Source organism: Periophthalmus magnuspinnatus, chromosome 6 (genome assembly GCF_009829125.3).
Source record: "Periophthalmus magnuspinnatus isolate fPerMag1 chromosome 6, fPerMag1.2.pri, whole genome shotgun sequence".
In the NCBI taxonomy this organism is placed as follows: Eukaryota; Metazoa; Chordata; class Actinopteri; order Gobiiformes; family Gobiidae; genus Periophthalmus; species Periophthalmus magnuspinnatus.
In genome coordinates this window covers 26,354,215-26,371,604 of record NC_047131.1, presented here as the reverse complement: position 1 = coordinate 26,371,604, position 17,390 = coordinate 26,354,215, and the positions used below count along the sequence as shown (strand labels likewise).

Here is a 17,390-nt window from a genome sequence, read left to right as displayed (position 1 = left end):
TGTTCATATTAACCCGCTCTACATGATATTGGTGTTTCATTTTGCTATTGTGTCCGTAAATCAAGATATGAACATTAATAACAGACAAATCAGACAACTTCTTTCCCTGAGGTCGCTCCTGCTAGCGTTAGCAACAGGTTTGATTGACAGCGTTACTAAGCACCCTGCTCCCTGCTAAACCAGCGATGTGAGCAGGAAGGGTTAGTCTATTTACCTTCAACAACCTCGCTCCAGATTGGCTCTTTGGTCTTTCAGGTTATTGTCATATGCCAACAATATTTAATAAAAGTGGAGGGCAGCTAAAATTCATGTTGTTAAAATATTGATGTTTGTGGTATTATTGAAGGTTCTAGGGTTCTAAACACTAATCAAAAGGATAAGTTTCAACATTTTGCAGAAAAACCTATTGAAAATTATATGACATGTGAGGATGACATCATCACGGTCCAGAATCTGAAACCAACAACAGAGCCAAGACGTATTCTGATTTAGTTACCGCCATATCTTAACTGTGTCAAAATCATTCTACTACCTGAATGTAAATAATTACTAAACACCAAATCATGCAAACTGAAAAAGTGCAACCCAGTATCACTGATGGTCTTTGATTCCCAGTTGAACAAAAATGCGTGCCACAAAGACTGTATTCCTTATGATGGAACTTAGCCAAGCTGCTGGAGAACTTTTAGACAAGCCGAGTCTAAACTATATGGCTCGGGTTGCCAAACGTGGCCCTCCGACCGTTTTAACTTGGCCCTCGGGACTTGCAGTGAATTGGCCCAGATAACCATAAGTACTGCCTTTTGTGTAAGTTTATATACTTCCCACAATGCTAACTGCAATATATAACATTTTGGTGTGAGGCAGACCGAATATTTTGGTTCAAAGCCTGAATAAAGATGCGGCAGATCTATAGACTGTATATATGAATGGACATAGCTAACCTGCTAGCCGCCACGTTCCAAATAGGAAGTGATCGTGGGCGCGCTTCCGGCTCCATTGACTCTGGCTCTAGTTCACTTTACATTACTTTACTCTTTCTGTAACTGTTGCTGTCGGACACGTCATTTTGGTCCTAAAATATTCATATTAACCTGCTCTACATGATCCTGGTATTTTGATTTAGTTATTGCGCCCATAAATCAAGATAACTGCTTTCTTTCCCCAAGGTTGCTCCCACTAGTGTTAGCAACAGGCTTGATTGACAGCGTTGCTAAGGGCCTGCTTCCTGTCAAACCAGTGGGCAGCGACCAGGGGCGTTAGCTTCAACAGCTTCGCTCCAGAGTGGCTCTTTGGTTGCTATGATACTCTCGGCTACAAATTTGCTCCTATAACTGCTAGCCTTGATGAGCTTCGATTAACTGGAGCCGAACACTATGGGTGACGTCACACTCTCTTAGTCCACTTCTTTATACAGTTTACGGGCAGATCTTAGACAAATGTTATGTTTTTGAATGATTCGCCATGTTGATCATCAGTTTGTGGTCCAGTGAAAACGTTTGCACACATCTGCTTTAGGCTATAGTGTCACAAACAAAAATACTTTATAGGACCATAAGTATCAAGGAGGCTAAACCAGAAGCAGAAAACTTTGGCAAAAATAGGTAGATATTGGGAAAAAAAATATTTTCATGTGCTTGACAGGCTAACAAAGCCGCTATGAAGGCTCTGCAAAATGAAAGTTGATGGTTCTCTAAAAATCTAAAAGTCTAAACAGCTGTCAGTTGTGAGAGTGAGATAGGGCCATATGGTGTTTTCTGAGAGTGAGTGTGGGCTGCTGTCTGACAGTGAAAATATAGGGAGCTGGGACTTTTAGATGGACTGTCACTGAGCATCACAGGGGAGGATTCCACTTTCTGTCCTGTACTACAACATGAAAAGGCCAGTACCTAATATCACCATTACATTCCATATGCAGTTTGTAAGCCTTATTCAAAAGCAGGTTGAAAATGTTAGTGCATTCTGCTTTGTGCTCTTCTCCACTCTTTGGAATATGTGCATTTATACAAATTGGCCACAAGTTTATGACCACCATGATCCATTAGAAGGGCATGTCAAAGATAGTTTAGATACGATACTATTACCTTTGTTACAGTGTTGTGTATAGGATGTATTTGGATGTGAATATTATAGCACAGACCGTCGCCATTGTAAACAATATGAATGAATAAAGTCATATTTATAGTGATATATAACAATTACGACTGTGGAAACCAATGTGTGCAACCCAAAGGGAGGCATGCTCACACACGTACACTGACCTGCATTACCAGAGGTCACTCTATACCTGTGTAAACAAGGCTGTTATTTATCACTCTATGTTCTATCTTGGCTCTATTCTAAACCAATTAGGACTGTTCCTATCACTGTCGTCTGACCCCGGCTCTCCCAAACACCCCCATCCCCATCCGTTCCATTTTCCATCTCATTAACATTCATTTTCACCCTAATTGGGCCTAATAAGAAAATAATGTTTGACATTAAATCCGTGAGAACATGTGGCCCAGCTGTTTTTTCACCCACGACAAATATTTACTTTAAACAGGTTTGTTTGTCTGCATCAGTGCCTGCCATAATAGCCTACTTAGGAATCCCATGTTCCATCTGCCTGGAGATGACCCCTGTGACACCATTGTTACCCAGAACAATAATGAAAAGCCTTGTTTACTTCTGCAATGCTTTCAAATACTGTATTATGTCATAGCTTTTCTAACAATGCTACACAGGACCTTTCATAACAGATGTATACAGCCAAATGCCTTTCATATTTCTGGAAAAAGTATAGACTAATAATGAATGTAAAATGCCCTTTGAATATTTAATGCACTTTCTTCAATTCAATTCAATTCAATTTATTTTTGTAAAGCCTAAAAATCAAAATAGCAGTTGCCTCTTGGGGCTTAACAACGTCATTGATTTAACCAACAGAAAATTAGAAAATCCAACTGTGAAACCGGCATTGGTCAATAATAAACAGACAGACACAATGCACACAATCACACAGCACAATGGTGAATCAGGATCCACTTGTGATAAATGAGGTGAGGGTGATGTGTCTGGGAGTACACACGCTCCTGCCTCTTATTATCAAAACGCATTACGACATGTGAAGCCGCTCCTATGACACAGGGACATCACTCTGTCATTATAAGAGCGCTGAGGAGCATTAGCGATGGCACAGACAGTCTCAGTAGGATACATTGTTTATGACCTTAAAAACAGTGGCTGTGTTTCAGGGTACACTCAATGAGTTCTAATAGGCTTGGCTCGAGTCTACAGCTAAACCACTTGATTGTAAAAGCATCCAGACTTGAAATCCACTGCAGTCCCTCATCAATTTAGCAGATATGACCTACATTTAAGTTATTATTTACAAAACAGGCTGAGCGGAGTGCGGTAGGCAACACTGAACACTCATTTTCATACAAAACGTGCATTATGTTGATTTATTGACAGATACTAGTGCAAAAGTTCAGCTAACTCTTGTGTACGTTTTGCGTGAAATCAGCAAAATGAGTTAAATCTGGACTGGGAACAATTTGTAGGTGACTCAGATGGAAAAGTATTGATAAATTGGCTGAGAAATTACATTTGTATAGAACCGTGTCAGTTATATTTTCGTCTGCGCACACTGGTACATGAATGCGGGTTGTGCCTTGATGCTAAGTGCTATTCTCCGTCGTCCCGCGTTGTATTTTTGTGCTTGTCCGGCCAAAATCTAAAACAAAGGAAACAGTAAATGCGAATCCAATCTAAGAATTACGAGGCCAGACGGAATTTACGAGCTTTTTTTGACATCACATTCATACGTTTCTGCCTGTTTTCCATTGTAGTGTTATTTGGTAAATATATTTCGAAACAAAATTGGTTGTATATGCTTGTATTGTTTCCTGACTGACACAAAAATGAAGCTCGGTTATAAATAAGCATGTCAGGAGGGGTGACACGCGTTCTATCATTTTTGTCTACTGTCAGCTGCTAAACGGCTAAATGTGAACGCTGGAGAGGCATTTTTCAAATCGCGTTTTTACAGGCCTAACCACAATCCAAAAACACGGGCAGTGATATGGTAAATGTGGCAGCAGGACAGCCACAATGTAAGACGACATATCTGTGAAGGATGAAGCTTCAATGGGTTTTTACACTGTGCAAACAAGCGCCTGACACCAAGATAAGGGATTTCAAGTGGATTCAGTTTCTTTTAGGAAGCTAATGTACAGGCTAACAATGGAGTCTCCCCCATAGCTGTTCTAATAAATCATGCTTATCTTACTACAGACCTGCACTGGGACTTGTACGGCTTTTGATATCAGCCACTGGAGTCAGCTCTGCACCTTCATGAGATTTATTTTTAATGGAAATAAGTTAATCAGTCTATTTTCATCATCTTTCTACATGCATTTACATTCGTTTTTCTATCATTTTAAACTTTTCCATTGCCTTGCAGTCAATAGGGAGTTGTTTTAATAATTTGTCCGTGTGAGATAAGATATGAGCAGAAACAATTGGATAAGGGCTCAGAAGTGTGCGTGAGTTTATTCGGTTCTTGTGCTGACTGAGCAGAAAACTCATTAAGTGCATTTAAGATACAAAAAGCACAGTGTGTGGTGTTATCTGTTTCCTATAGCATTGGAGCAGCTGACTTAAACAGGGGTGGGGGAGGGGGAATTACAGCGCATTGGTAGTGTTTAATTTAGCAAAAATCTATATCTACAAATCTGCATATGCGCTGAACATTGAGTCAGCTTGTACTGTTTTTCCGTCTGCTTTGAATACACTTAAGATAAATTGTATTCATAGACGCTAACATTCAAAACGTTGCCTGAAATCCAGAAAACACACATTACAAATTCAGATGCGCGTGATTGACAGGTGGATTAGCCAATCAGAGACATGCATGGTCCATTTATATCAAAAAAACATGGCTGCTTCCGAGGAAAAAATAAAGAAAACACTAATTTGAGTTAATCTGAGGTGAGAGAAATGTCATTTTGTGAGCTCCTTTGCTTCACTTGTGTCACTGAACAAAAAATATCCGATTGCACGGTCGTGTTGGTGATGGAAGGCGAGGAGCGATGAAGGGAGTGGTGACCAGACTGATATCCCTCTCTATATAAGAAACAGAGAGATATCATTCTAGACCAGCCAAGCAATCCAAAACAGTCATTTCAATCACTCTTCCACTCCATCATCTCGCTATTTCTTTCTCTCCTCTCCTCCTTTAAACTTTCTCATGTAAACAGAGCGGGTCTTCTCAGATCATTAATAGCGTAATGATCTGATGCTTTGTGTTTAGTTCAGGGTTGATGGCATAGACTGTATAAAGAAGTGGAATGAGTGAGTGTGACGTCACCCATAGCGTTCAGCTCCGGTCAAGTGAAGCTCGTCGAAGCCAGCGGTTATGGGGCGAATTTGGAGCCGAGTTCTGACTGCGAGTGTTATAGCAACGAAAGAGTCAATCTGAAACGAGGCCGCTGAAGGTAACGTCCCTTCCTCTCTGCAATGCTGTCAATCAAACCTGTTACTAACGCTAGCGGGAGTGACCTCGGGGAAAGAAGGCAGCTCATTGGTTTGTTGTTGATGTTAATAGTTTGGTTTACAGAATTAATAGGAACATTTTAAAACAAAAATTTGACAGCAGCAGTTTGGGAGAGAGGGACAAGTGAATTGGAGTAAGAGACAATGGAACCAGAAATGTGCCAGAACGAACCAGAAATTGTTCCTACGGCAGCTAGCAGGTTTTTAGCTATGTCCATTTATATATACAGTCTATGGTAAAGTGGTAAATACAGTGGATAATACAGACGAGTGCATTTAATATAGTTTTGCCTTAATACTTTAAATAAGGCTTGAAATTTTATTATTAGATCTGTATGACAATGCAGTGTGCTGTTATTTAGGTTATAGTGGTAGACTGAATTGAGACTCTTGTTGTTTCGTGCTTGTTTTGATGTAGGTTACGGTCTACAGTAGCCCTTGTGTTCAAAAAATAAACAAAAAGAACAAGAAATAGTTACAGTAGTTTGAGACTTTTACCAGCAGAATTAAAACTACACAGCAGAAAGATGTTGCGTATATTCTGATAAACCTAACCTGCTATGTGCAAAGGTGCATGTAAACAACTTGACTCAGACATTTGTTCTCTCAGGCATAAAGTAAGAAAAGCAAATCATGCAATTTGGTGAGGATTTGTGCATGCGCTTGCCTTCCCTATCGCCTAACATCTGCTGCTATTTACCAAGTGACTTATTTCTTGGAGTTTTCTTAAACCCAGTTAGCTTATCAACAGCTTGCATCCCACTGAACACCCTGGCTCTCGTCTGGCTTCAGAAAACAGGATCAAATCAAATCACTAGTCACTTCAAGATTTTCACAGCCTACGACTTGCTGTTTATATTTGAGGAAATGTTTTGTTACAGAGAAACCCTCCAGGCGCTGGCAACAAATAAATTGTTCCTACAGTTAAGAAAATACAAACTTCCACATTGAATAAAAGAAACTTAAGATAAATACTCTGAATACAAAAACTGCGTCTAGAGGCAATATGAAACACAGTGTGCACGCTGTGGTAAACTGTCAGGCATAAATTCTTCCTAAACTGTCACCTTTCTTACTTTATTTCTTTCTTTTTTATCTTTATTTCTACAAGGTTACCCAATGAGAGTACTTGGGCTCTCTTTTTCATGGGCGGAAACAAAACAAACAAGTATACAAGTCCATATAAAACATTAAAAACAGGTGCAGGCTTGTGTGTAAAAGTTCGTTACCAGATTATTCAATTGCAATTGTGTCACCAGTGTATCCAGTTTGGCTTTAACTTGGAGTGTTTTCCATTTTTGTGAAGCGAAACAGCAGCTAAAAGCCCGGTTTCCTGTCTCAGTTTTGGTGCTGGTAGTCCTTAGTCTTATGCAGTCATGTGATCTGGGATTAAACGTTCAGACTAACAAACAGGTGAAGTATTCTGGCAGTTTTTGAAGTATACAGTGCTGTTCTCTTCTAATAGACAGGAGTTACCAATGTACTTTTTCATAGAGAATGCAGTAATGGGGTTCAAATCCATCATCTGTAATAAAACGAAGGGCAGAGTGAAAGAGCAGGTCCAACAATTTCAAAGCAGAGGCCGAAAGCTCAGTAATCCAGTACGAAAAGAAACAAACTTTATGCTGTTTGAGCTGCTAGAATCACACACATCCTTGTTTTCTACCCATCTAAACTTCAGGTAATACTTTATGATTTTAATACTACACTTTTAATAATTAGTTCTGTCACGATATGTCATGATCCCTGTTGGTCCTGCCCTTTTTTGTACTTTCTCCCTTCCCTTCTGTGTCTGAGCCTGGAGCTGGGGCGGAGATTTTGGCTCCTCCCGTGCACACCTGGAGCTGATCTATAATAAGCTGCACCTGGGGAGGATAAGGAGGAGCCAGGACCTGACACTCAGCGCCAGATCGTCCGCGTATCTCTGTGATCTCGCTCCCTGGACCCGCTCAGCTCTCCCGTCTCTGATCCTGCTCTTCTCTATCGGTACTGTCCCGTCTCAGACTCTGCTACTCACTCTCTACCCCTGGACCACGGCAAACGCCCCGCTCTCAACTCACCGATTGATCTACCGTCATTTTGTACTTTGCACCTCTATAAATAAACACTGTTAAATCTTCCCCTGAGTTCTGTCTTTTTGGTCCCTCCTGTTAGACGTTACACGATAACACATTTTGAAGTGCGATATACTGTATTGCTGAAGTAAATATAGACGATAAACGATAATATTGGAACTAATTCATGCCTCTGAAATACTAAGAGCAGATTTATACCACAAAAACTATTATAAATCTACAAAAAAACATGAGCTGCATTAAATAAACAGCAGAAAGAAACACTTCGGTGCTTAGTTTGTATCTGTAATTAGTCATAGAAGTTATTAAATGAACTTCATACAGCTAAAACTTAACATCTTTCCAAAAAATACCCCAAAAATTCCCAAAGAAAATGTAAATATGATAAATATTGACCCCAAAAATGATACTGAACGATAAGCTGATGTAGTAATTACCATACAGGCCTATTTATGGCTTTAAAAAATTAATTATGCCTGAATTTTTTTAAATAAACTAAGTGAAATCTGTGTTCCTATAAGGCTAATTAAGGTGCTGTTATTACAACGTTCAACCAAGCCAAAGTACTGACGTTTTACCAAATTAACCAGCTTCAAATCGGTTTACATCTGTTTGCAGTTCTATTAGAAAAATGCTCCCCTCAACATCTCAACAATGTTTTTGTCTCTAATCAAGGAATTTCATGCTTCTCCAGTTCGCAGTGGACGTCTTATTAGGGCCCCTTACTCTCGCACAACCCAGTTTTTGCTTAATGTTCTACGCAGAGCAGCCAAAGTATGGAACAGCCTGCCTTCCTCCTTTTATAGAGCTTTCATAATGTCAGTTTGAAGATGCTTTAAACGGCTTCTTCTGAATAATTGCGCTTTCCCATATGGTATTTCCTGTTAACCTCGATGCGTAACTCTGTTTGTATTGACGTATTTTTATCTCTCATAATCTGCGCGTATGAATTTTGCACTGTTTTATTAGAGTCTTATGCAATTTAGATGGAGGTCACCACATTTTAAGCTCCTTGAAGTTTTTATTTGGTAACCTTCCTTTGCGTTCTATTTTGTAAAGTATTTTATTTTGTATTTTTTACCAAGTGAAAATAAATAAAACTAAATGTCTGTGTTGTCCCTCAGTTGTCAAGGTCAGTCTAAACTCTTGTCCAGTTGACAGAAGTGCTTTTTCTTTTGCTATAAAAGTTAAACTAAAAGCGGTAACACAATCGAGGCCTGTGTGCAGTTTTAGTAGTATTTGTCGTAAATAAACCTAATATATTTCATACATATGTTCTGCATCTGCAACTCCACCTGCATTTTTTTTTTTTTTTTTTTATATCGAGATGCTATTTGGATAGAATGTTCCACCTTATGACATTAAACAAGCAAGTTCAAGAAGCAAGAACGTATGATTTTCCAAAGTATTTTTGCGCATTGGAAACACAAAAACATCTCCGTACAAGCAGATGACAGACTCCCCACCAGAAAAGCTACACAACGCAACCATAATATTTGTTTTATTTTATATTCCGTGCTCAAATATCTGTCGTAAATCTGCATATTTCGCTCTCTCTCCCTCCTCGAAGTACATAGAAACAGAGCGGGGGAGAGTGTCTGGAGTTTTGCACTCACTAATAGACAGGTAGACTGAGTTGTTCTGACCTGGTAGGAGTCTATGGCCTCTCGGTCCAGTGAGCGGCTGACTGATACGTCTCCTGTGTGGATGTCAATAGTGAAGAGACCTCGGGGGTCACGGTCAGCACCCGGACCTGTCAGCTGGAAGATGTGGCTGCCCGACCTCTCCATGGAAATCACCTGTACACACAATATAGACGCTTAGAGCCGAGGAAGCTTCAGCCGCGGTGAAAAGGCTGTTCTATTTTTCACAGTGTTTAGTTGCTGTGATGTTGTTATGGTGTAAACTGAGACTGCGAACACATATGCTATGATCCAAAGGCTTCTCCTAACATTAAACTGTTCTTAAACTTAACAGCCAAACTCTCATAACCCTTAATCCTAAGCTATTTCCAAACTTTAATTGGCTCTGTGCACAACAGCATACGGACGAGTCACATTAAAACGAATAAATATTTATAAATCAGGCGGTACACAGGGAGCGGAGGATATCACTGACAACATGTTAAACACTACACAGATACAAAGAATGTTTTAATGGAGGACGCTAAGTTTAGAAAGAGATATTTGTGCCTCAATGCTAACGCTAATGCTAATTTTGAGGCATAACAAATAGTGAATATTAAAACACCACAAACTGAAGTATTCTACCTTTAAAAACAATTGGGCACTCTTTGTTTTAATTCATTTTAGTTTTACGAGGTTGTGTATTTCATATTTTATGCTTTAATAAATGTTAGCATAAGCATAGAGCCAATTATGACACTGGTCCTACACTGAATGACCAATCACAGCAGACCGTCCCAGCACCAGAAAACAGACAAAACCAAATACTTTAAGAAGATGATTTCAAGTTTTAGACGAAAAACAGCACAGAAATGCACTCATTTGTAAGCACTGATATCAAATTATGCAAAATGATGGATGTTCAATGAATAATTTATAGATAATCACAGATTAAGTTCATCAGCTGGTGAATTTAAAACGAGTTATGTCATATCACTGAGTACATGCCCTTTCGAATAAAGTATCTTCAGAACAGTTACAGCTCAATGTAAAATGAAACTTTCCATGGAACAAACCAAGTAAAAATGCAATAAGTCTCAATAAGTTCGACTCTGCCCAACTGGGAAAGAAAAAAATGAAGTTACGGGATAGTGTGTACTGATTTGGATAGTGCTAAGCGTAAACCCAGCTACATTTTCTACTTCCACTAAATCAGAACCTCATGAGAATCGCATCTTTCTAACTAATGTTTGAAAGATGATTTATATTATATGTTCTCTATATTTGCGTACTGCAAAATGTGCAATGCGAGATACTTTGTGTGTCTCTGTTTTTAGAATATCTACTTACATGTGACTGGATCCCACATCAGAAGGCGTCCAGGGAGCAGAGAAAGACAAAGAGAGGACACAATTAGCAGGAGAACAATTACAGATAGAGAAAAACAACAACAAACTAAAGTAGCACCTACAAAAATGACAATAACACTTTATTTTAGGGCACATTTTTAAACAAATGACTAATGCCAATATACAAACATGTAAGTATTTGGTCAGCCCTGTTAATGTATTTACAGACAGATTCCTAGTAATAAAGCCAAGATTACTGCTTATTATGATCTTACCACATATGTATTATGATCCCAGGAGGCTTTTGACAATAAGGTTGCTATTAGTACAAAAAAACATCACCCACAGTGTTTGGCTAGCAGTTTTAAAAGTGAATTTGAAGCCGAGTTACATATTTGCAGAAAGAAGGTGATTGATTTGTCTGTTATTAATGTTCATATCTTGATTTATGGACACGATAGTGACATTAAAAATACCAGGATCATGTAGAACGGGTTAATATGAACAAGACAAGACCAAAAAGGCGGAAGCGTGCCCAGGATCACTTCGTATTTGGAACATTGCAGCTAGCAGGTTCGCTATGTCCATTTATATACACAGTCTATGGTCTAAATAGTAGCAGAATAAGGTTATGCAAAATAAGACATTAATAAGCATTGAATAAATGCTAATTAACAATGAATTAACCACTTACATATATGCAAATTAGCAAAAAGTGAGATGTGTTAAGTGTGGCCTAATATAACGTGTTACCAAAATGACTATAGATACATGCTGCGTACATTTTGTCCTTATAGAAAACTCCAGGATGTGGCCTGGCTGTTAAGTGCACAGCTGCATGTCAGAGATCTCAGGTCCGAATCACAGCGACGGCGTGAGGTCACCTTTAACGAGAGAGTCTTTTATGGGGGATGGCAGCTAAAATGACGCTCTTTCTACCGCTCACTTCACAGAGCATAGATGATGAGAGTTCAGCACTACGGACAGCTCCCGCACTCCTCTCACTTAACTGGAGCCCTGTACACTTCTATGCTCCCTGCTTGTTACTCCCTTTTTCAGTACTCGTATACTTATGAGTCTCATTATTCGCTCATCATGTCCCACTTGGCTTGTCGTATCTCAGTTCCCTCCTTTTTTCATCTATTCTTTTTTAGGTTTGACTTGTTCTTTTAATTAAAATCAGAGGCTTTAGTGATGGGCAGTAGTCTTTTCACTTGGCAGCCAGTCAAAACGATAATTATTAAATGGATGGACTGAAATGACCTGTGCATTGTTGTTTTTGTATAGTGCAGAAGCCACCACCAAAAAAAAAACAACTAAAACCTTAGAAATAGACCTTAGCTTAGATAAATCCTAGGGTTGACACATGTACAGATAAACTTTAACTTTTCCTTCTGTGCTATCTCAATTCGAAGCATATGGAATGAAGTATAATGTCAGGTCGTCATTGAGATTTTCAGGCCCATTTTGACACAAGATTTAGCTGCACAAAAATCATAAAATTGGGCCAAATTTCCACTCTTCTGTGCATCAATGTTGTGCAGTGTCCAGGGGGTTATTAGCTTTGATCACCTGCTCACACTCACGTTGACCGTGCGGTCACTGGAATATCAAGCATGTTTGTGGCGAGTCGAAGGGTCCAAGCTGCTGAAGCCGCGTGAGAGCAGCATGTGCAGGTAAAATAGAGTTGTAGCTGTGGGCTGGAGCGAGGTGTGGAGGGTGAGCTGAGGGCAATGCCTCTGTCACGTCTCTGAACACATCACCGCACACACGAGAGGCATAAAGGTTGGTGACAAAAGCCTAAGACTTTAAACAAAGCAGTGCTAAATTTAACATTGTCAACGGTTTGCTAACGTACTTAGTTACCGGCATCACAAACGTGGCCACTGCCCTGCACACAGCACTCCCCTGGCTCATGGTACTTTTACAGTGTGAACAGGTCAGTGCACACTCCAGTCATGAGCTTCTAAAAAGAATCAATCACACAGTGAGTTTTGAAAGAATTTGGCACATCTTTAAACTGTACAAAAATCACAGAGTGAGTGTGTTTACATACATGAGTATCCTGGGTATGATCGGGTTTTGGAGTATCCTGGTTTTGTGTGTCCATGCGTATGCAGTATCCTGATTTCAGTATCCTGGATATGCCAGTATCCTGGTTATCAGATATGGGGATACTCTCATTGAGATATACTGTATCCAGAATACTGTGGCATGTAGATACTGTGTCCTGATTTCTCTTCACTGTGCTGTACTGAACATCTGCAAACCTGTAGTAACAAATATGACAGGAATAGCAACTTTCCCAGAAACACTCAAACCTCTACCCGAACATTTAAAAATAACATTATTTTATGGCTATGAACAAAATAAAAGCAGTCTATTTCAATTCAACCAAGGCCTTTATTTTAAAGTACCTTGTTCCTTTGTTATTAGAAAAAGGCGCAAGTCTTAATCTAGCAATGTTAACAAAACATTTAGCTCCTCCCATATCTGTACCATGGTTGCCATAGAAACCCCTCTAAATATCCAGGATACTCATATGGTGCATGTGTACAGGGATATGAGTATCCTGGTTTCTCTGAGTGCATGTAAACGTTACATCCTGAATACTGTCCTAACCAGGATAAGGCTCATACGCGGGACACTCGTGTGCATGTAAATGCACTCAGTGTGAGACCAGCTTAAGGGAAAAAAATAGCACATAGAAACACCATCACAATTTTTGCACTGACTGATATTGGCTCTGATCTGGGAAAATTGGTGCTGATAACTGCATCACTTTGATAATATTCTCTTTGCTTAATCATGCTTTGAACTGAATGTCCCATTTTGCTGTATTGCCATATGTCTGTTTTTGTCTGTTATGTTTGTCTGACATGGCTGATTCCCTTCCAAATGCTGTACTGAAAGCAAATTCCACCTAATCACTTGTGTGGCTAGTAATAGTTAATATCAGGCACAAAAAAGCAAAAAGGTGCATTGGAACATAATCACAGCACATTTGACTCTACATAGAGGATCCAAGCCTTCAGTGCTTATTTTCTTTTTTTGATTTTGACAAAAATAAAATCCTTATGTATCCAGGTTTTGGCCCTGTGAGGTGTGAACAATCGCCCTGGTTTTTTAAATGGCTTTACATAATCCTACAGTCTTAAGAATGTACTGCATATTATCGTGTAGTTGTATAGCGAGCGTATGGGGCACTGAAGCAGAGGAGTGAAACAATGCCGCCAGATTTTCCACACATCCAAAGCCAAATACGTATGGAATGATGTCTGGGGAAAAAACGGAATTGACTTAATCTCATTTGAATATCTAGAAACATTTTTATACAAAGTCCACCCAACCTGCAAAAGAGACTATACACCACAATGTAAACATCTTTCCACATATATGACCATAATATATAAACTATAGCCACATTAATATCCAAAATTTTACACCTTCACTCTGTATATCGTTGTGTCCTTGGGCAAGACACTTCACCCATCTTTCCCGCAGCATCTGTGTTACTATGGGACTAATTATCAGATATATACGATGCTGATTCTTGCTCATTACTTCCGTGTGGGATTATGGAGATATAATACACAAGCAGACTTCAGCGTCTACTTTGAAACCTTTAGACACACTCTTTCACTCAGCCCTTCGTTTCATAACAGGTAATGAATGTAAAACCCTCCTCAGTACACTCCATGAAAAAGTAGGTTGGCCATCGCTGTCTGTTAAGATGAGAACAACACTGTATAAAATGTATTTATAAGGGAAAACTTCAGAGACTTTTAGTTTATTGAACTTTGATACGGGAACTTTTAATACAAGATCTCATGATTGCGTCTAAAAACTGGCTTCAACAGAATTGAAATACGGGGAGAAAAAAGCTTTTAGTTATTTTGCTTCCTAAAAATGTAATATATTTCAAGGACTGGATCCACTGGTGCCACTAATGCAATTTAATAATATTATGATGATAAACATTTAGTGTATACTCACACCTGCACCTGCTTTCAATGTTTTAAATGGACTTGTATGCTTATTTCTCAGTATTTTAAACAGGGCGCACATTAAAAAGAGAGTTCTAAGTGCTCCCATTGGGCTCTCGCTGTAGAAATTAAGATAAATAAATAAAATAAATAAAAAATATGTGTATTTGGAAGGACTTCTAGTGAGAGTTAAACTGGGTTAGATGACAAAACACCAGCGAAGGTGCAGGAACTCGCAGATGGCTCGACATCAAACTTGCATGGACTTGAGGAAGTGGGGCTGGGTGGTTAACAGCTTCAGGGGTTGCAAGAGGATGTAGACCGAGAACAGAAAGTAGGAAGCGTATACGAAGACGACGACGCAACTCGAGTCGATGCCGTGTCGGGAGAAATTTGGTGTGATTAGACGTCTCTGTGGGGATAGCAGACTTTTGCACTTCGACTTACAATGAAGAACCTCATGAGTGTGTGACTGCGTACACACGTGGGAGGATGGAGGGAAGAGTCTCACCTCTTTCTATCAGCTCTCATTATCAGCCCAGTCTAACATGAAAGACCCGAGGCTGGTGAGAGAACGGAGATGACAGGGAGAGACACTGCTACTGCTGCTGCTGGGGAAAAGCAAACACTTAGAGCTAGCGCTACAAGAGTTTAATAGTGCGAAGTATCACACCCAACTTCACCTGGTGCACTGCATTCCTGCCATGTCTACGGGGAGGAAACAAAGGTGTGTGTGAATACAGAAAATGGTGTCTTGGCAGAAACATTAAAATGAAACAACTTTAACATCTATAACTAAAGTGACTTCTCTCCCTATAGTATAAATGGCCATACTTGAGCACTTTTGATATGCTTTTAGACTTTGACACGGTGGATTACAGCATCCTCAGCATCCTCCTGTCCCGTCTGGAGACACATGTGGGCATTAAGGTTACAGAACTCTATTGGTTTTGATCCTATTTGGCAGACAGGAGTTTTTCTGTGAATCTAGGACAGAACTGAAATAAAAATAAAACTGACATTGTGGTGTTTGGCCAAACTAACCCACTGCTTGTGCATGTCAGTGTGACTGGTCCTTTGCCCTTTTATTGTCTCCCTGCAGTGAGGAATCTTGGGTTGATTGTGGATTCTATGTTCTAACTGGACAAGCACATTAGCTCTGTCATAAAGTCCAGCTTCTTTCAGTTGAGCCTCCTTGCTAAAGTAAAGCCCTACCTTCTACAGGCGGATTTTGAAAAAGCTATCCACGTCACGTCTGGATTATTGTAATTCTTTGTATGTGGGGCTGGACTGGTGCTCCCTGTAGAGCTTACAGAATGCCCAGAACGCTGCAGCTCATCTGCTGACAAAACCGAGACATGAAAGCACATCACGCCGGTGCTGTGCCTCCTGCAATGGCTTCTATTTCATATCGAATACAATTCAAAATGTTATTGATTGAGTTTAAATGTGTGCATTCTATGGGTCCATTTAATTTGAGGGAGTTCTATACTCCACCCAGAGCCCTGAGGTCAGATGACCAGCTCCTGCTGCTGTGCCCAAAGGCTCAAGGCCAGACGTGACGGAGCCTTTAATGTGGGAGCACTCAGACTATGGAACAGCTCCCTCTGCCTGTCAGATCCTTACCGTCTTTAACACAGTTAAAAACTAGCTAGTATTAAATACCAAGGAGAAGAGGGGGATGTTCAGTCTAGACGGGATATCTTGGTGATTTATTGTTCTTTGCCTATGTATCTTAATATTTGCATCTTATATTAGGTTTTGTTGACTTTTATGTGAAGAACTTTGGTTAGCTGAAGTTGTTTTTAAATGTGCTTTATAAATAAACTTTAATTAAATACAGAGCAGATCACAGACTACATATTCAATACTCAAATCTCAAAAAAGTCAAACTGCTCGAGAATGGCATGAGAAACAGATGAAGTACTTTTACCTGCTATATGTAACCCCCGACTCAAGACAAATATATTAAGATAATCTAATAGATTGGACCAAGCGCTAGGTTCGTAAAGGCTACAATAAAAATAAGACTAGAGTGAGTGTAAATGAAATGGCAGGAGACAGAAATGAGCAATTAAGATTTAGTTAATTAGGAAAAAAAATTAAATTAATTAAGATGGTTAACAAACTAACAGCTGGCAATTGTTACATTTACTTGTGTACAATATAAATCAGAAAAACAAGTCCTGCTGAGCTCAGTGGTATTTCAGTCATTCAGTCACAGTCAATTGTCCAAAAAGGAAAGTTCCTCATTGTGGTAGTTTGAGTTGTTACCATGTGATGATCAACAAGAAGAATAAAGAAAGTTGCCATTCTCCATTGACCGTTCAGGATTCTGGGACAGGCTCGCCATGTCCTCTGAGAGTCTTCTGAATCATCACCAACCATACAAAACCTAGCCTGCATAACAATAATGTATATAGCTAGTTAAAAGTCCATTTCCATTCTCTAATCTTTGTAGTAGTAGCTATAGCTTTGTTTCTTTTTTCTCTCTGTACATTTAACATAAAAAAAACATCACATTTCACCCTGAAATAGTGCAAAATTATATAAAAGTACAGTGCCATTTGTTAACTTTTACTTTTGCTTTAAAATACCGTAAAACAAGCACACATACGTTTCATATTGACCTTAAGCAGTAGTTTACCACTCGCGATTAGCATTAGCGATTAGCATTAGCGATTAGCGTTAGCATCACGTTAGCTTGTAATGAGCACATGTTCACTCACCAAGATGAGGGTTTTACAATGAACATGCACACCGTCAGGGCCGCTCTGGTTCACTCAGGGAATCAACTTAAAATAGTATAAACAATTT

General features: G+C 39.4%; 1 protein-coding gene across 2 annotated transcripts in view; it reads right to left on the bottom strand.

Annotated features, from left to right (window-relative positions):
• cdh13 (cadherin 13, H-cadherin (heart)) overlaps nt 1-17,390 on the bottom strand; it is a 334,193-nt gene that overhangs the window by 194,715 nt on the left and 122,088 nt on the right. The window contains exons 5-6 of one of the 2 annotated variants that reach the window (XM_055222714.1): nt 10,589-10,594; nt 9,260-9,412 (exon numbers count right to left, since the gene is read on the bottom strand). In XM_055222714.1, the coding sequence (XP_055078689.1) occupies nt 9,260-9,412; nt 10,589-10,594 (159 nt within the window). Of the gene's footprint in view, nt 1-9,259; nt 9,413-10,588; nt 10,595-17,390 lie in introns of those variants that run through there. The other variant, XM_055222713.1, reaches the window with a different exon arrangement.